Source organism: Artemia sp. Qi Xiang Cuo, chromosome 17 (genome assembly GCF_049724085.1).
Source record: "Artemia sp. Qi Xiang Cuo chromosome 17, ASM4972408v1, whole genome shotgun sequence".
NCBI lineage: Eukaryota > Metazoa > Arthropoda > Branchiopoda > Anostraca > Artemiidae > Artemia > Artemia sp. Qi Xiang Cuo.
In genome coordinates, this window is record NC_142810.1 from 60,456,948 (window position 1) to 60,478,037 (window position 21,090).

General features: G+C 35.0%; 1 protein-coding gene across 1 annotated transcript in view; it reads right to left on the reverse strand.

Annotated features, from left to right (window-relative positions):
- Nucleotides 1-21,090, reverse strand: part of LOC148942427 (protein argonaute-2-like) — a 295,554-nt gene that overhangs the window by 49,251 nt on the left and 225,213 nt on the right. The window contains exon 19 of the mRNA XM_089103040.1: nucleotides 18,306-18,503. Coding sequence (XP_088959166.1) covers nucleotides 18,306-18,503 — 198 coding nt within the window. The remainder of the gene's footprint in view (nucleotides 1-18,305; nucleotides 18,504-21,090) is intronic.

Here is a 21,090-nt window from a genome sequence, read left to right on the forward strand (position 1 = left end):
TGCAGATATTGAATAAACTGAATGATGAAAGAGCACAAGAAATACTGAATAAGCATAAATGTTTACAAACCCAAACAATTAGTTTAGTTTAAATATTTTAGTAGCATATTCTATATGTTTTAAAGCTAAGTTTAAACTCGGCCAGAATGTGTTTTAGTTTATGCTTCAGAATATACTTAGTATGTAGAATGCGACAGAAAACGACACCACTTGGTTAAATATTTAACGACTTTACACCTTTACAGATTACGTTGAAATCTTGTTGGAAAACCTCAAATCTAAATTCAAGTCACAGAATAGCGGATTTCCCTGATAGATCTTTATTTTCAAAAATGTGTCTGCTATAACTTCAATAATGAAAAAATTATACCTGAGTAGGATCAAACCTAAAGACGCACGTATGACGCAGTAGGCTTTATAATTTTACAGTTTGGGGAGGGGGAGGGGGACATTTGAAAAACTCTTGTTATTGTGATTTTTGCTTGTTTTAAGTTCGAATAATTTAAGTGTTACTCGTATTAAAATTTATTTATTCATATATATTAGTACCTGCTTTACATTTGCTATGATTTGTTTGCTATGATTGTTTATTTAATATCTATACGGTTTTGGTTTCATTTATTCCTTAATGGTGATTTTGAGTCGTTTTGGGTTTGAATTTTAAAAGGTATTTCTATCTTCTAATCTTAAGTTTAAAATGGCCTTTGCTTTTCTTAAAAAAAATTTTTTTTGGAATTTTTTTTTTAATTATTTTGTTCGTTATAAGTGTTAAGTTAAAATAGTAAGCTATAAGTTAAAATGTGTCTTTTATAAGTGCAAAAATGAGAAAATTACACCTCAGCAGGATCAAACCCAAAAGCCGTAAGAATGACGCAGTAGCCTTTATAACTTTACAGTTTTTGGGGGAGGAAGGGGGCAGTTGACAAACTCTTGTTATTGTGATTTGTGTTTGTTTTAAGTTCGAATAATTTAAGTGTTACTCGTTTTAAGGTTTATTTATTCATTTATATTAGTACCTGTTGTTTGCTATGATTGTTTATTTAATATCTGTACGGTTTTGGTTTCTTTTACTCCTTAATGATAATTTTAAGTCGGATCAGGTTTGAATTATTACAAAATTTATTTCTTCTCGTTTTAAGATGTTTGTATGACCCTTATAAAAACTTCTTCATTTTCGGATTTTTTTTTATACTAATTTTTGTACGTTTCTTATTGTCACAGCTTCAAGTTTTCAACATTTCATATTTCAACATCTTGGTTTTTCTGAACATCAAAGTTTCATCAAAGTAACAAGACATCAAAACTGATACATTTTTTTCAACGTTAATGTTTAAAAAATTCTTCCTTAACCTACCTTGAAAGTAGTCACAAGCGGATGTAGTAGGAATTGCAAGCATTCACAGTTGCAAGTTGTCACATTTGTAATCGTAATCAGTCTCCTTTGCAGCCGCATTAGTAGCAGTGGTAATAGTAGCCCTGAAAATTCCAAGTCAATACCATTACCCTTTCCTAAAATATAGCAGATGTGCCTTTTTGGTAACTTGGATACGGATATTTACTTTTGATTTAGCTCAACATACCCCACAACACTACCCAAAGTTTTGCCTCAATACCCTTAACATACCCCATAGCTCAACATACCCCTCAACATTTCCAAAAGTTTTGCCTCAATACCCTTAACATAACCCCATAGCTCAAGATACCCCTCAACATTTCCCAAAGTTTTGCCTCAATACCCTTAACATACCCCATAGCTCAACATACCCCTCAAAATTTCCCAAAGTTTTGCCCCAATACCCTTAACATACCCCCATAGCTCAACATACCCCTCAACATTTCCAAAAGTTTTGCCTCAATACACAACCTTTTTGGACAGACCCAGGATCAAACATTTTTCCCTTACCCAATGATAATAGCTGCAATGATAATAGTCTTAGCTGCAAATAGTCATAGTACACGCATAGTCACAGCCTTAGCTGCAAATAATCACAGCTTAGTCACAGTAAAAATCATTTCAGTCGCAAGTATTTAAAGTCACAAGTAGTTATGGTCACAAATAGTCAAAGTCACAGATAGTCTCGTTAAACATACCTTGAAAGTTTAAACTGAATGCCCTCAGTCGTTCCTGAGGTATTGCTGATGTGCCTTTTTGACAACTAGCAGGCACATAATATGTGTTTTGAATTTGTTTAGCATCCCCTAAAAATTCCCCAAAAATAGTCACAAGTAGAAGTAGTCACAGTTGCAAGCAGTTGCTGTCACAGTCACAAGTTTTTGAGGTTAATCGCAAGTAGCAGCAGTCACAACCAGTCGCATTTGCAGCCACAGTAATAGTAGTGGTCCCGAAAGTTTTTAGCAAATACCCTTAACAGTTTCTAAAATTTTGCAAATTCCTCCTATTGGTAGCCTGGATACAAACAGTGTCTTTTGATTTAGTTTAAAATCCCCCTTAACACTCTCTGTAGTTTCACCTTAACATCTTTAGCTTTTTCAGACACAACCGCGATCAAACATTCTCCTTTTCTAAAGCATAAATCCTGTTTATAAAAAAGGGCAAATTCCATAATTTACATTCATTGCCTCAGGAGCTGTGGATAGGGGGCAAGGTATCCTTGAAGGCATAATGGTTTTACCTTTTTATCTATTTTATTAGTCAAATTCGTCAAAAGGTCCATAATAAAAATTTTTTCTTATCAGTGCTAAGGGGACAGAGGCATCTAAGGGCAAGAAAAAGGGGTGGCTGGCTGTCCTCAGTTCCCTTTTCAATAGCCCCTTAGCATTCCTTTAAAGTTTGAACTTAATACCCTGAGCTGTTTCTTACATATTGCTGTTTTGCCTTTTTGAGAAAGCTCCTGCAAATAGTGTGTTTTCATTTTGTTTGACATCCCTCCCAAGTTTTCTATAAATTTTAACTTGATACCCTTAGCCTTTCTGGAAACAGAGGATTTTTGCCTTTGGTCAGAGTTCAAAGAGTGAAAAAATAAACAAGTTTTCAATTGAATCCGATAATTTGTTGAGCTTGCATGAAAAACCAAACTTATGTTACTAACGTGAGCTCTTTGGGCTGGCAATAGAACATTTTATTGTTGAAGTTTGTTACCTGAAGTATGCCCCCCCCCCACGAATGCATTTCGTAAAGTGAAAAATAAAAACAGATCGATATTGTCTAAGATTCGTATAGGGATACCCCTTATGGCCCTCAGTGGCTACTAAAACAACCAAAGACCAGACAAATCAAGCTAGATTTCTAGTCTTTTGCTACGGTACCCATTCGGAGCATAGTATATCTGAAGCACATATCTGTAACTGGAATGACCAATTTAAAGAAGCTTGTACGAGGATAGATAAAGATGCAAATAAGGCTGTTGAAGATCCGCATTTACTCCCTGACATTTTCAAGACTCTAAGTAAAACCTATTTATCACTACCAAACTAAAATTTAAACAAAATCGAGCCTAGTGCTGTCAACTCTGACTACTGCAGCATCAAATTTTGAGGGAGATAATAAATGAAAACCAAGTGGAACTAATGAACATTAAGTCTAACCTAATGAAGGACATTTCTTGTGTCGTGTCCCAGACAATGAAAGATCACCGAGCTTCGAATATTATCAGCAAAGATATCTTGAACGAAGTTCATAATTCCATTTCCCTTGAACATAATACCAGTATTGGACAAAAAATAAAATAGCCCTTTATAAACTTCAAAACTTTATAATGTAGTGAATATGCTTGAAAATAAAACTTCTAAAATATCCTATTTTACCCATGTTACTACTAAATAAATATATTACAGTCTTATTTGCGTCTATTCAGGCAATTATATCTCAGATTAGCCTTGTGTCTCGAAGCTTGTTTCCATAAATATCCGATTTTGGAAACCTTATGTATTGATTTTAAAAATAGCTTAGTAAGTGACTACTTTAGCTTTATGCCTATGGTGCTGTGGTAGCACTTCTTAAAAAGTAGAGACCAAGAGACTGAGACAAAATTGCGTCCCTCAATAGCTAGGTTAAATACTCCCCAGAACTACAGTTGAAGTCAACCTCCCTAGAGTAAACCCTTAAGATTAAATTTCCCCCTTAACGCTAAAATTTACCGGAATAAGATATATAATAAAAACCATCCCGGGACATAAGTCAACATTATTTTCTACCTGTTTATATACACAATTCCAGCTATAAAATGTAATTCGTATTACCGGCGTTGGCACGTTTGCTTTTTCCCCAAATCCCTAAGTAAATTAATTCAACTAAAGCAAAGCGATGATTTTAATAGTTTCCCCTTCCTTAAACAACACTTTCCAGACGATGAAATGTATGATTTATTAATGTGTAAGGGAATATACCCGTATGAGTACTACAAATCCACTCCGAGGCTTCTTGAGGATAAATTACCGTCCTTTTGAATCGTTTTATGATTCACTTCACGAGCGTCAATGCACCACTGCCGACTATGAATTTGCTAAGAGGGTTTGGGCTAAGGGAGTGTATACAACTGGGGAGGATTATTGTAGAAGGCACCTGGCAAGTGATTTATTGACGTTGCTGGATATTGTGTCTAAGAACACGGACAAATTCTACAGGAAAATTGGGCTATTGTTTTTCCACTCCTCATCTGGAGATGGTTTTAATTCTTAAAATCAATAAAGAGCAAATAGGCTTCATCACCAACGTAGATCAGCATCTATCTATGCAGAGATCAATTAGGTGAGGGTATGTTTTCCACGGAGATCATATTCTTAAAACAGACCGACTGGACAGGACACTGGTATAAAGTCAGATGCAGTTTTTGGATATGAAATCCCTTTATTCGTCGGCAGTGTCTTACTAATTCTTGCCGTGTGGTAATTACAACTGGCTTAACATTTCTTGTGCTTTAAATTTCCTCGACATTGCAAATGTTGAGAAACTGGAGTACAAGGATGGGTTTTCGATATTGATGGTGAAATGCTGGTGAAGCTTCATGACTCGGGGACGGATTTTGTTTTTCACCGGATACCTTCAGAGCAAAACCTTATTACCGACCTTTGGCGTGCACTGGATACCTTCAAAACAAAAACCTATTACCGACCTTCATCCGAAAGAGAATACCGTTGTAAATCATATTCTTTTGCAGTTGACCCTAGCTAATAGTTTCAATGTCACAAAGATACATAGAGCCCTCCAATTGGATCAAAAACCCTATTTGAAAACATTTATTGACATTTTCGTCAGTAAACGTTCAGAAGCGAAAACGAAGGTTGAAAAATAAATCTTTAAACTCATTTTAAATTCGGCCTTCGGTAAAATATATGAAAGTGTGCGCAATCAAAGTCGTCGTGACGTTGCGGCCGACACAAAGGAATGTGCTCGAATCATTTCCAATCCAAAGTTCACATCATTAACTATCATAGACTATAATATGGTCCTCTTGCAAAGTAAAAAAAGAATCGTTATCTAAAATAAAATATTCTAGTGGCAGCAAAATAAAAGAAGCTTAAAAAAAACTCACGTTGTCATTCTTTTACGATGTAGGCGCCAATGGTCGGGGGAGAGAGAAATTCAAGTATATCATGGGGATACCGATTTTCTTTTGCTGAAAGTTAAACCGAGAATTTGTTAGAAGGTTTGGACAAAGGCAAAAACATTAGCTCTCGAATGGAGTTTACCAATTGGGACGAGTCCATTCACCCGGAGCTAGTGAAGAGCCTGGTCCCAAATAAATTATTAATTTTAAAATCTGAGACGGGGAGCGACTGGATTTCCAACAGTTTGCTTGCAGGTCCAAAGGTATACTGTGTGCAAACACACATTTAGGAAATCAAAAAGTGTTCAAAGGGGTGCCTAGACACTATGTGAATCATAATTTCAACATGAGTGTTTATAGAAACTGTGTGGAAAGCAGTCTATTTTTAAGAAAGAAAGTCATGGCGATTTGCTCTTTAAAACTTAAAAACTGCAAATTTTTGTTGAAAAAAAATACCAAGTCCCCCGTATCGGATAAAGTGTATGTGTGTGCGGACTGTGTGAAGGTGCTACTCCACAGACATTATGTAACTTCTGACCAACGTGTATGTAAAGACTATAGACGTCATCTCGGTCAAGAAAAAATCCAATAGTAGATGGTGCTGGGTGGGATCCTTTTTTATATTGATAGGAGGGGGTTCTTTTTCCCTCAACTCAGCGGTGTTTTATGTTCTTAAGCAAAGTAAAGTCATATGTGAGTGTTTTTGTCAAAAAAATTCTTAAAAAAAATGTTTCCGCCCCCGCGCCTGCGTTCGTGCAAGGGAAGATCCTGCCATCGGCTGGCTGTCACCAGCGGCCGCTATGCCCTTCCGGGGGGACCCCTTTCTAAGTGTTATAACTATTTTTTTTGTAGTACTATTTATTGTAAATAAACATGTATTATTGTTTCGATTTATTTTTTGTAGCGCTTTTTATTTGTAAATAAAAAACATATATTATTCTTTCAATTTATTGTTCTGAAACCATTAGAGAATTATTATCATTTATTCAAGCGACAAATGTATTCTACAATAAGTTGTAATTTGACATTGATGTGAGGGACTCTGTATCAATTTAAAACTCCATTCAGTTCGTTTCTTTGCGGACTATCAATGTCTGGCAAAATGACGCTTTTAACAAAAATAATTCAAAATCGTAATGAGATATTTAAAAAAAATCAAAAAAACATTTACTGTTGCAACAGTGTTTGGAAAGAATCCTATGATAAAATAAAAACTGTTGCCCCAGACACGAAATTCATACAGGAACTCGATATTTTTAATAGCATTGAACCAAACTCTTGGTTGATTATTGATAATTTAGCTGAATCTATTGAAGAATGGTATCAGGAGATGTTAAAATTGTAAACACTCTGATCTCATCATAGACAGATATCCGTAACCCTAATTCTACACAATATCTTTCATCAGAGCAAGTGTATCATAACTTAAGACAGACAACTATACTCGGTTGAACAAAAATTTTTACTCTCGGCATACAATCAGGCTACACACAAACCCTATGGTTATATTCTACTGGACATGAATCAGAATACACCCGAGGATCTACGTGTGGTAACTGATATTTTTGACAATGAAATTACCCTATAACTGCCAGTGGACAGTTAAAATGGTCGTTAGTTGCAATCTTGACATTGAAGAAACTACATGAACACCAACATTTATTCATTGTCCTAGGTAACTCAAAACCACAGCTTAGGAATGCCATACTCAAATATGGTGTTGACAGAGAATTCATTAATCTCGTATCAGAGCTTTGTTTAAATTAAATTGAAGGCAGTGTCCAAGTGCCAGAAGTAGTTAAGCTACAGACAAAGCAACATCGTTCACTTGTACGTTCTCTAGCAACAACCAAAAGCAACAGTTTTCTCTAGATGGCCAAACCCTAAAAACTGACTCCAATTGAACTCGCTCTTTCGCCAAAGGAGCACTTTGAGGACAATATCAATAAATTCATTAACAATGAGACAATTACCGACGATGAAAAATAAATTTTGCTTCAAAATGCACATCGACGAGTCGACAAACATAAACCCTACCGCGAGAGACCAGTCAACGTAAATTTCATTGATCACAAAAAGGAAATAACTTAAAATTCTACGTCATCACTACCATTACCACCAAAAGAAGAAGAAGATTCGTCTTAAGTTTTGACAAGTGTTGCAGCCCTAATTCCTTATTCTTATCGTGAGCAGTGTAGAAGCCTCTTGACTTATCTCACTGAAAGTGAACAAGTTCAAATTGATGCTAGTAGTGGTGGTGGGAATCAGGTTATAATCCATGGCAAGACCTTCATTCTGCTTGATTTGTTACCAGATTTGATCACATATCGTACAAGGCTTGTATCGTTTGACAGTCATTTGTATATTTTTAAACCCATCAAACTTACCCCAAAGTCTTTTTGGCAATAAAAATATTTTAAAGCGATTAAAGGAATTTAGTATAATACCCAAAGATAATTTTAAATCATTTTCGAAAATTCTAGCATGCCAAGAGGCATTGAGGATTTTACAAAAGTGGGGGGGACTCAAGTAAAGGCGTCTTACTATTACTGCATCAACCTCACCATCCCCAGTTAGTTTGCAAAAGGGGGGTGGACGCTTCTCTACGTGTTTACGTTCAAAATAGTTGAAGCAATTGAAAAATATTGGTGAAGTGGAAACTTTAAGTTCACCCACAACACTTGCTCAAGTTACTGTGCTTTAATAGAAGCTAGCGGCAGAGTATTTAGAGCATGAATCAGGTTACACCCTACATCATACACATACGGTCAAAGAGAATTCCGTGGTATTCACTATCGAAAAACTAAAGCCTTATTCCTATGGTAAATATTACAAGCAGATCTTTTGACTCTAGATGAGATTAAACGGCGTCACAATGAGCCATACAAGTACATTCTACTTGCAATCAGTGTTTTTAGTCATTATGTGTATGCCATTCCACTGTGGTCAAAGTGAAGTGATCAAGTTGCTAAAGCTCTTGAAATCATCCTTGAACAGGATTGTTGTAAGAAGATTCAAACGGATCAGGATAGTGAATTTAATAATCCTCATTAAAAAGAAGAAGGTTTTATAAAGTGTAATACAATGTTCTATCATAGTCATAGTCCAATAAAGGCAATTGATAAAAACTATTCGACTTTTTATTTCAAGATATTCTACATTGAAAAATACTGCTGGTTTTATTCATAATTTGGATAAAATCATGTTTATGTATAATCAACGTCCTTACTGATCTCTATCCAACTCTAACTCTATGGAAGTTCATCGAGGAGATGAAAATACACTTGACACTTTTCTTAAGCAATATTCCAATGGTTGGATGGAAGTGGAAAGGAAGAAATTCAATGTTGGTGATAATGTTCGAATCATTCAACTTCTAATGTTTTTGAAAAGCATAACTACTTATGGTCCACTAAAATTTTTAAAATCTCCTGAATCTTAGATACTAACCCATAACGTATTGTCTGCATGACATGAAAGATGAAGAAATTTTTGGCAGATTTTACGATTAATAATTACAAAAAGTTAAAACACTTAAATGTTTCAGATTGAACAGATATTAAAGACTCCTACTCGCAGGGGCAAAAGACAGTTCCTTATTCGTTGGCAAGGATACAACTCTGATTTTGATTCGTGGATATCCGCTGAGGTCGTGCATAATGCCCAATAATTTCTATGTGACGTGTATGTACAACGTCTCTGGTCCCGTCTCCAATGATTTGAATAAAACAAGTGATTTTTAGACAACCCCCCCCCGCCGTCAAATTCGAAGATTAAAATTATGAAGTTGCTCTTCTAGATTCTATTCTCAAAAATGCATATGATATCCTGAGAAAAGACCGTACGTATGATATAAAAGTATGGATAGTAGCACTTACATCTGCTGAATATCCCCGTGTCACACTGAAATACAAAGAATTTGGTAATACGATTAATTTGTGTCGTAAAATCAATAGAAAAATCTCTACTCATTGGGATTCAACTTGTACAAATCCTGTCCTGCAAAGTCAGGGTCAAATTTTTTGCAATATAATGTAACTTAATTTTGAATCTCTGCTCGTAAAAATGATACATTCCAATTTAATTATTCAATGAAAGATTTGCATTGGCTCACCCTTGGACAATGAACTGATTCATCTCAATGATAATCTGAGAGACGTTCTTGGCTTTAAAGAGAATATAATCAATGGTGAAAATGCAGGAACTGACAGTGTGATGAATCGTGTTACTTTTGCAGACTATCTACCCAGTGTCGCCTCGGACACTTGTATATTTTTTTATGCTTCTTTTGCTGAAACGTTGAGAGTTTGTAATTCAAGTGTTCCCCTCCTACGTTTTCTTAAGCAAAAAACCACCCATGAAACATCAGTAAAATATAATCATCAGCTTAACATAATGCAACTTCATTATATTCTTGTAGACACTTCGTATTTGGAACTATGTCAATTAACATTAAAAAGTGACTTAGGTGATCCTCTAGTAATAAAGAAAGGTTTGGCTGAGACTGAATGTCAGTTCGACCCATTAAACAACAACAACAACGGTATGGCTAATAGAAAAAAAAATACTTTTGTCTGTCCTGATATTGATTGCTACGTTAAAACTCTCTAACCACGACAATTGGGTCATGGAATGGATTATTACAAAGGCTGTTCGTCAATGTCAGACTATGGTCTTGGCAGTTGGTATGATAAGCTGTTTTGCTCTGCGTTATTTCTGGCTAAGGAAAATATTGCTCCGGTTAACACGGATTTTGCAGCCTCTACACAACACAATTGGGGGGCAGGCAAAAATTTAAATAAAGTTTTTTACAAAATCACAGTTCCAGCTCTCGATCTCTTGGTGAGCGATTGAAATCACGACCAAGTGTAAAAGGTTTAAAAAGGTCACGAAACACCTCATCTCTCATCAGTCTCTACTCAGGTTAGGAACGAAAGACTGAAATGACATATCTACCCCACAGAGGGTATCATCCCACTGTCACCTCATCAGCGATGGCCTTTCAATAAAACACGACAAGCACTTACCTGAATGCTTCTGTTTCCATCTTCAGCTTATCTTCCAGATGTGCATCTCCATGGGTTTTGTTCCAGACTGTTTTCTGAAAGGGGTCATTTTATCTGTCACCAAAAAAGGAAAATATCCAAACAAATGCAAATCTTATAGACCCATAACCGTCTCGTGCATCTTGAGCAAAGTGTTTGAAAATGTGATCTTCTCTGGGCTTGATGCTGGACACTTTGGGGACAATCAGCTTGGATTCCAGAAAGGTCTTGGGTACGCAGACGCTCGTCGCCTTCTTGCTAACGTACTTATGGACTCGAAAGGAAAAAAGTCACCTCTGTATATTTGGACTATTGATATATCGAAAGCATTCAATAGCATCAATCAAATGCAAGCAATGAATGTTCTACTGCACAGTGGAGTAAGTTCGAGCATAGTGAGTACTCTGAAATTTCGGTACGATAATTCAACTGTGTTGGCCAAGTTGAAAGGCAAAATTTCAGATCCTGTAAAAATCAGAAAAGGTGTGAGGCAAGGTTAGTGTTCTAAGTCCTCTTATTTTCAAACATGCCATCTCCAGCATTCTGTACCGTATCTTGCCCTCTCTCCTATTGCATGGCACTGACCTATCTTACTTGGATTACACTGATGATGCCCTTCTGCTCAGTAGATCCTAAGCAGACTTACAAGAGAACCTGAATCGACTCTTAAGTGATTTTCAATCTATTGGGCTTTCTATTAGTATTGATAAGTGCAAACTTTTTGTCCTTTAATGCACAGCAAAGTGATTCTGTCACTCTCGGAAATCACGTTGTCCCTACCGTATCGGAGCTGAGATATCTTGGTATAACGATTGCGGAAACAATTATTAAAACTAGACAAGCAATTGTTAAGCAAACAACTAAAGCCATCAAATGTGCTTATGCGTCTGTAGTGCCGAATCGCAGACGCTACTCCAGGAAATCTCTTGCCTCGATTTATTGTTCAGTATGCTCACCACATATAACCTACCTTGCCGGTGCATCCTACACGCTGTCAGTGAGAGACACTGAAGACATCAAAAAGTGCTACTATAAATTTGCAAAATTTTTACCGTATATACCCAAGCGTTATAGGAATTCCCGCCTTGAAAAATATGGTCTAAAGGAGCCATCCAAACAATGATCTCGCATTCGAAATAATTTAGTGCTAAAAGTTAATTTAGATAGATGACGTTTCTCACCTGCATTTACTTGAGTGTCGTAAATTACACTGAGTGTTGTATCTTTATCTTTTTGAAGCTGGTTTCTTTTTCTTTTCTTTTTTCTTTTTGTAGTGCTCCACTATAATCTATTTTTGTAAATGGTGGGTGAATAAAGGTTATTATTCCTATTATGTATATATATATATATATATATATATATATATATATATATATATATATATATATATATATATATATATATATATATATATATATATATATATATATATATATATATATATATATATATATATATATATATATATATATATATATACGCTCAGGAGCAGTTAAAGAGAATAGAGTTGCATCTAAACGTAGGTTTGGGAAGGAATTTGCTCGTCACCAAGCGAAGTTGAAATCTGAGGTTTCTAAAAAAGTAATTAAAAGTCCTAATATATTATTGAAAATGTTTGATAAGAAGGAGTCAGCGGGTCCCGAGTCAGATAATCCATCTTTAACATGGATCAACTATTACCTTTATGAGATTTTAGCCCCAAAACATGATATTAACATTTCAGTTCAAGAAAAGCTCTCATCTTTCCTCTCATCAATTCCAGATACAGATTTCCTAGTTACCCAATCTCAGGTGGCATCCGCGATCCGCCGGTTGCAAAACAAAGACCTTTTTTTTGCTCAGGTGGCATTGACCGTGTATCCGCCCTGCACCTTAGCAATTGCAAACTTCTTTCATGGGACACCTAACTCTTGTCTTTCAGATGATCTTCACCACTTGACTCGTACCATCGGCTTACAGTACTGGGTCGCTTAGACCAGTGCCCAAGAAAGAAAAAGGTACTTAGGAATGTGCTTCGTTCAGACCGATCACAGCAGCACCAATGCTTTTCAAAGTCTTCGAGCTTTTGGTGATTGATTAAATCCAGGAAAAATGCTGGACTTCTTCTTCCAGTTTTTGTTCCAGAAGGGTCTTCGTTGCGGCCACGCCATTTCTGCTTTGACTTCAGTCTTGATTGACGCTGATGAATCAAAGGAGTCTATTCTTATTGGTCTGCATGACGTCTGCCATGCCTATGACTCAAGCCTCCATGACCAGCTCATTCTGGATATAGGAAAGAGAGGTGTAAAGAAGGACATCCTACTACTCATTAAAACATATACGACCACCTACAGGCTGAACTCCAACTTCCTGGTCATGGTCAAGCCCCCAATGAATGTAAACCAGACGTGATGCTGTCCTACCGAGGGAATCCTGTTGTCCCAGTAAAAAGAGTGCTCGACAAGGATCAGTCACATCTTCTTGTGCGTTTAATAATTGAATTATTGATCCAAAGTCTACTATCGAGACAACATGCATAATTCGTGGCATACACGTTACGATGATAGCCTAAACCGATGAAATTCTGAACCCTAGCCCCACTGTCAAAGGTACAGAGACCACCTTCTCCATACTACAATCAAATTATAGTCACATTGGCCTTGAATTTAACCTGCAGAAGTCAGATATTTTTCTGTTCAACTGGCGCCAAGAAGAGGTCTCGTTTGTGAGGCTGGGGGAACTATTTGTTTCCCCTGTACCGAAAAATATTTATCTTGGCTTACCAATTGGAAAGGACCTCAAAACTACCCGCTTCCTTCTTATTGATCATCTCCGTAAACGCCTGGCTTTTGCTCACAATAAAATAAAAGTTCAAAATAGGGATAAAATCCTTTTTAATACACAGTGTATAGAAAATTCACAAAAAAATACCAGATATTTCAGTCACACATACAGTGACCGAAATATCTGGTATTTTTTGTGAATTTTCTATACACTGTCTATTAAAATGGATTTTATCCCTATTTTGAACTTTTATTTTATCGCTATGAAAAGGCAGCGTGGTGTCCGAAATTATCTACTTTTGCTTACAGTAGAGTAGTTTCATTTAAAATCAGTTTCAACCGTTTAATTCTGGCTCGAATTCATAACGCAGTATCCCTTCCCCATTTTCTGTATCTAAGCCCATTTTTGAGAATTTTTCCCGAGCCACAGAAAAGAAAGCTCAGACCCGCGTTTTTTAAGTATGTGAAGTTCTTGTTGTGGATCCCGCCGTGGACAAGAAATTTGCACCTAGTTAAAAACTTTCAAATTGCGGACCCGAAGGCAGCTATAATTGAACAAATTAAACGGTACACGAGAAAATTTCTTCCCACCCTTGGTATCGTTTGCTAAGGCAGTAAATCGCTGTCTGTTTAATTTTGTTTGCCCGTCTCTTGTCATATTTAGACTAGTTAATATGATTATTTACTCTCTCTCTCTCTCTCTCTCTCTCTCTCTCTCTCTCTCTCTCTCTCTCTCTCTCTCTCTCTCTCTCTCTCTCTCTCTCTCTCTCTCTTTTTTTTATATATATATATATATATATATATATATATATATATATATATATATATATATATATATATATATATATATATATATATATATATATATATATATATATATATATATATATATATATATATATATATATATATATATATATATATATATATATATATATATATATATATATATATATATATATATATATATATATATATATATATATATATATATATATATATATATATATATATATATATATATATATATATATATATATTTTAATTCACTGATGATTTTTTGGGTTTAATTTTTTAGCAATTGCGGCTTGATGCAACGATACTCATATTACTTATGTTTGTTCAGTACTTGAGAGTTTAAAAAGTAAAATTTCTTACGTACCAGCAGTGCAGTGTGTAATTGAGTTTTTGTTTCGTGTCTTTGTAATTTGTTTGAGGTGTTTTTTTTGTTTTTTTTGTGTGTGTTATTACTTTTTTAACGACTTCGTCATTTAGGTCGTTTGTTGACAGTGATTAGTTGCAGCAGATCAATTGGATTCAACTTGTACTGATCCTGGCGTGCCAAGTCAGGGTCATATTTCCCTCAGTATAATGTATCTTCATTTTTATTACATCTCTTTGTGAAGTCAATGATACTATTATGATTCATATTGTAAAATTCACTTGCTTCAATTTGACTATTTGAAGTAATGTCACACACGATACTCTCACATGAAGAATCACTTTCTGTACCAAGCATATAAAAACCAGTAGATTTATTATCATAACTACCATTGTCCTCACAACGATGTCTAAGAAACCATAATCTCTTGATTTTTTCACAGCCGAAATATGCCCCACATTCTTCTTCCCAAAAAATTTAAATCCACGACGATACAAATCCCGTAGAAATAAACAGAAGTCACATTTAGGATTTTTTCCAATCGTACCAGGGTAAGTATTTTCCCATTGATCACACTTATCATTGCGACAATTGGAGCATATATATCTCTTAGGGTGAGAGTTACAAGTCTCTTCAAGACAGGAATTACAATCCTTAATTTGTACAACATATCCTGTATGCAATTTACATGGATTTCATAATCTAGACTTTTCATTATAATCATCAACTGTAGTGCAGTTCTCACATGACAACCAGCTGCCCAATGCATGTAAACATAGTGGGCATTTGTAGAACATTTTTAATGTTGACTGTTTCACTTCCAAACAAAACTGACCCACGATCAATAAAAGCAATGTCTTTTAGAGGGAGGAAGAGTAATCGAGTGACGTCGCAAAACTTATTCGACTTATTTCTTGTTGTCTTACAAAATGACCGTCTTAAACGAATTTCTAGGTAGTGGTTAAAAGCAAAGCCAAAAATTCATTCTGTTTTATTTCCACTAGTATATCGATAAACTAAGTAAGAGCATTTGGAGCACAACTTTAAAGCCTCATACAAAAGTCCAAAAATGTAGAATAATTATTCAGGGTAGTTTCAGGCATTTTTTAGAGAATATATTCTTTTAAACAGTTAAGCTCTGAAATTGATCATTTAGATTCAAACACTTTTCCAATATTACAAGATTCCGTAAGATTTTCTGTTTCTCATATCCATCCATTTTCGTTCTTGACGCTCCCACTACTGATTAGAGAATAAACAAGCAATTGCAAGTTTCCACTTTGTGCACACTCTCAACACCTATTGGTCCCCCTAGAGAGAGTGGAGTAAACGATCAACTAATATAACTAACCAAAAAAATCCTTTTAAAACATTTTTGTTGTCAGAAATGTAATAAAAAGAATACATTTTCACTATTTTCTCATGAGATGAGTCAATCCATTTTCCTTAATGTGCTTCATGATTGCATCCAATCCATGTTTTATTCTCGATATATGCATTATATTTACTTTTCCTGTGAAACATAATTGTTCTTCCGACTTAAATTTACTCAATGATATAACATGTCATCCCACTCAAATGTTAGTCGACAATCCCTTTTAATTTCAACTACTACATTCAGAGCTCTTGTCTTCATATCATCAGTGTCAACTCCTTCAAGAAGCAATAGCGCAATAACCCTCATTCTTAAGAATTTGAATGTATTGTTTTCCAACTTGAAACAATGTAAACTAATCAAGTGTCTATGTGGAACTCAAATAATAACTAAAACGCCATCAAACTTTTATATCTATGATTATACCCTGACGGGTACTCTGCGCCTGACCTCTTGTATCCAAAGGTATATTTCAGCGAAAAATAAAAGCAATTCCAAGCATTTTCCTTATCACACCGGAAGTACGATAAGACCAGATGGGCTCATTTAAGCTGCATACAATAGCTTGGACAGTCTTTCTCTTATAACACCTACTGGCTGTCATAGGAATGGTGGGATATGTGTGTCGTTAAAGTAATAATGGGATATATGTGTCGTAGGAATAATTAGCTATGTCTGTGGTAGGAATGATTGGCAATGTGTGTCGTAGGACGTATTATAGGGCTATGGAGTATTCAAAAAAACTGTCGGTACCGGTGATCGAAGGGGGTGGGCTGTCGTTGGAGCGCCTAATAAAATACTGCTTACTTAATCGTCAGGAACTTATCTAAGACCTATCAAATGCTATAGATCTATCTAATGTGTTTACTGAAGCAGAAGAAAACGCCTACGAGGCTTACATAGAGGCGTTTAGGAGACCAACATAATCTTACAAAGAGGTCCATAAGTGGGTTGACAAAGGTTAGCTAGAAATTATTAGCAAGGTCCTTTCGACAGTGAACAAAAAACTCTAGGCCGCAAGTAGTATACACCTCTACCTTATTCACAGTATTTTTAGGAGGAGATAAATCGGGAGACACTTTTGGGAGGGTTAAAATTAACATCTAGTTTCAGGTTCTTCTCAAAGTTTAGAAGTGTTTGTTCTCCAACCCCCTCCCCCCACCCCAATGATTCACAAAATTGAAGCACAGAAGACCATAAATTATATGGTTGAAGCATATGCAGATTTTTTGACAATGGGGTTGAAAATTTACATAATTTTTTTTCTCCAAAATTAAGGCTCTTAACGAATTTTCTCAAACTTCTGACCTATCTAAATCGTTTTTTTTTTAGGCGAGAATATCCCAAGATACCAATTTTGAATTCGTCGTTTTGAATGACGAAACATTGCCAAATCGTGCTGTTGATGTTTGCGGGAAGGCAGTTCTCCAAAATTATAAGTTTGAGTATCTCGGACTCCGGTATGGGAATTCTATCAAAGCTACTAAAAATCTAATTATTGCAGCACTTAAATAAAAACTGCGGAAAACTTACGGTATGATAGCATGAACTAAAGGTCAATTTGACAAAATTACGCTCGGTCGTCTCTGTAACGCCATGTTCGCGCCACATGTCTTTTTTTTAACCCCTTTATGGAATTGCTCTAGTAAAACCGAACGTAACCAAATTCGTTCATTTTTTTTCGGTATTGCAAATATTTATTGGGAATTTCCATATGGCTCAGAAACTCTTATGTTTCGCAGAGGTACTATATTTTTGAGTTAAGTAAGAAAATGGATGAGTTGTATACCCGTTTCAAAAGTCGAAATAGAACAATACACGACTTTCCATTGGCTAGTCTTGTGCATTAAAATCCTGATTTTGATTTCGTTTGTTTTCTCTTGCAGTTTAATTTTGTTTTGTAGCGTTGTGTGATTTTTTCGTTATTTTTTTTCTTTCGTTTTTATAACTCCTTCGAGCATTTACATGTATTTGTATGAAGGGTTGAAATAAAATTATTATTATTAATTATACATATATATATATATATATATATATATATATATATACACACACACACACACACACATATATATATATATATATATATATATATATATACATATATATATATATATATATATATATATACATATATATATATATATATATATATATATATATATATATATATATATATATATATATATATATATATATATATATATATATACATATATATATATATATATATATATATATATATATATATATATATATATATATATATATATATATATATATATATATATATATATATATATATATATAATATATATATATATATATATATATATATATATATATATATATATATATATATATATATATATATATATATATATATATACACACACACAGATGTGGTGTGATGAAATATTTACGATGAAACAATTAAGTAGGATAAAAGCTTACATCCTGAAACTGACTCTCAGAGACACCGTCCCTAAAGAAGATCAGTCGAGCTGGCTCTATATGAGGATTATTTTCCCAGTACTTCCGTAGTAGTTTCACCACTATGTCTTCCAACTCGTCAATGATTTCCCTACCAGGCTCTTGAGCACGAATTTCTCCACAGTACTTTAAGCCCAATGCATCGATGCTTCCGACCACCTAAAATGAATTATAAAAATATTAATGCATTATTTTTTTACTATATTGGATATAGGATAAATTAAGCAAGAAAAAACGGGGTTTAGTTCTAATAAAGCAGTGAATCAAACATAAATAGAAACAAATAGACCCTTTAATTAAAAAATATTCCGAACATTTCGGCCCGACGTCTGGAAGCCTTTCTCAACGGAAAAAAAAACAACGAAAAAAAATTTAAAAAAGTAACAGACGGAAAAAATACGACAACTAAACACACGAAGAAGAAAAATAAAATAAAAATAAATAATTAAGAAACAAACTCACATATTAAACAAACTTCCATTACTGGCGTTTTAACACAAGAAACAAAAGCAAATGTCTATAAGTGAAACCATGTGTCACTCTCCTCTTACCATCAGTGTATAAATGTGAATCAATCAAAAGTAAAGACTATATTTTCTGGAACAAACAAAGAAGGTCATATAACCCCAGGAATCCTCAAAACATAATTTCCAGACCTCTCTTATATGTTGAACAGAATGGCTATATCAAAATTTTGATTGTACTTGTTTGGGAAAATGATGGGCATGGGGGGCATTCTCCCTCTGATCACGTTCGACTTATAAAAAATGCTCTAATCCTCGCTATTTCCAATCGAACGAGACCTTTTTGAAGCTCCTGCAACAAAACCTTCTATAAGAACCTTATATGCCCCAAGGACATAACTTAGGATCCTTGTCCTGAGGACTATGGGGAGAGAGTCATCCTACAGACATAATTTCAAGGCCTTTCAACTACGTTGAAGCAAATCAATATGTTGATCGGAAAGATCTGGGGAAATGATGGGCATGGAAGGGGGGGGGGGTAATTGTCCCTCCGATTGATTTCGACTAATAAAAAGGAAAATAGCCCTCTCAGTTTCCACTCCAACGAGCCATTTCTGAAGTTTTTTACGACAACACTTTCTATGAAAAATATTATATGCCCCCAGGGCATAACTGATAACCTTAGCCCTGAGGGCTGGGGGTGGTTGTCATACTCAAAACATAATTTGCGGACCCTTCAACAACTTTCAACAAAATGGCTATATCAAAATCTTGATCAGAGGTGTTTGAGGAAATGATGGGCGCGGGGGGCATTTGACCTCCGATCGCTTTTGACTATTAATAACGGCACTAATCCTCTCAGTTCCCAATTTAATGAGCCCTTTTTGAATTTTCTATGACAACGGTTTCTATAAAAACCTTATATGCCCCAGGCCATAACTTACGACCTTAGCCCTAAGGGCTGTGGGTAGTTGTCATACTCAAAAACATAATTTCCAGACCCTTCAACTACATTCAACAAAATGGGTGTATCAAAATGTTAATCGGAAGTGTTTGTGGAAATGATGGGCGTAGGGAGGAGAGTATTCATCATCCGATCACTTTTGAAAATTGATAAGGGCAATATCCCTCTCGATTCCTAATTGAATGAGCCCTTTTTGGTTAGTTTCTACGGCAATGCTTTCCATACAAACCTTTTATGCCCCTAGGGCATAACTTATAACCTTTGTCCTGGGGGCTGTGGGAGGTTTGTCATCCTCAAAGACATAATTTCTGGACCTTTCAACTACGTTGAACAAAATGGCTATCTCAAAATTTTGATTGGATGTGTTCGGGCCTAGCGAAGTTGTTAGTCTTCTAGTTGACTCCCCCTTTCTAATGCTCTTTGAAAGGCAACAAGAACTCTGAGATGATTGAACAATCCAAAACCGGAAATAGTTACCCTTTCTTTAAAACCGTAATTATAAAAGCAATGCAATTTAAATGCTTGCAATTTCCACTATGTAATTACCTTCTAATAAAATAATAAAAAATAATAATCACTATGTAAATACCTTCTAATAAAAATAATTTTAAGTAAAAAAAATTCAAGTCCCTTACCCCCCCCCTCCTCCCCCCGAAAAAAAAATCAAAATGTTCAGAATAAGAAATAATTAAGATTTGCCTCAAGAGTTAGGCTCTTTGACCTCCCCCCAGACAGTTTTTATGTGCTATTTAGTTTTCATAATGCTCTTTACCATACCCTGAAAATCAAAGTTCTAAAACATTTCACGGATTGAATTCAAAAGTTCAGGAACAGCTAGTAGTGAGGGGTGTTTTTTAAACTAAAGATGATATAATATACAAACATATAATCCAATGGCTTAGCAAGTGCATGAAACATATTGCTAAGAATTTATTTCTAAGAAGATAATAATATTATTGACTTATTGTTCAAATAGCTAATGCATCTTTCTTTTACTGTAGGAAATCTCAGGTCTCACATTCGTTTCCTACACCTGACAAATAATTAATAAATTCAATGGGCGTGGTCGGACGTATTAATAGGATACTACTCATTTCACTGAATTGTTATTTCATAAGGTGATATGTAAGGTCTTTTTTTCCTTGAGAAGTTTTGTTTCGTGACGTTTTTTTAATGGAGGGGAGTATGGGGCCGAGTCATTTTTATAGCAATACCGTGTTTCCATTTTTTATTCACAACCAGAAAAAAATATTTTAAATAGAGGTATGGACTTTGTCATACTTATAGTACATATTCTACTAATAATCATGTTAAGCCT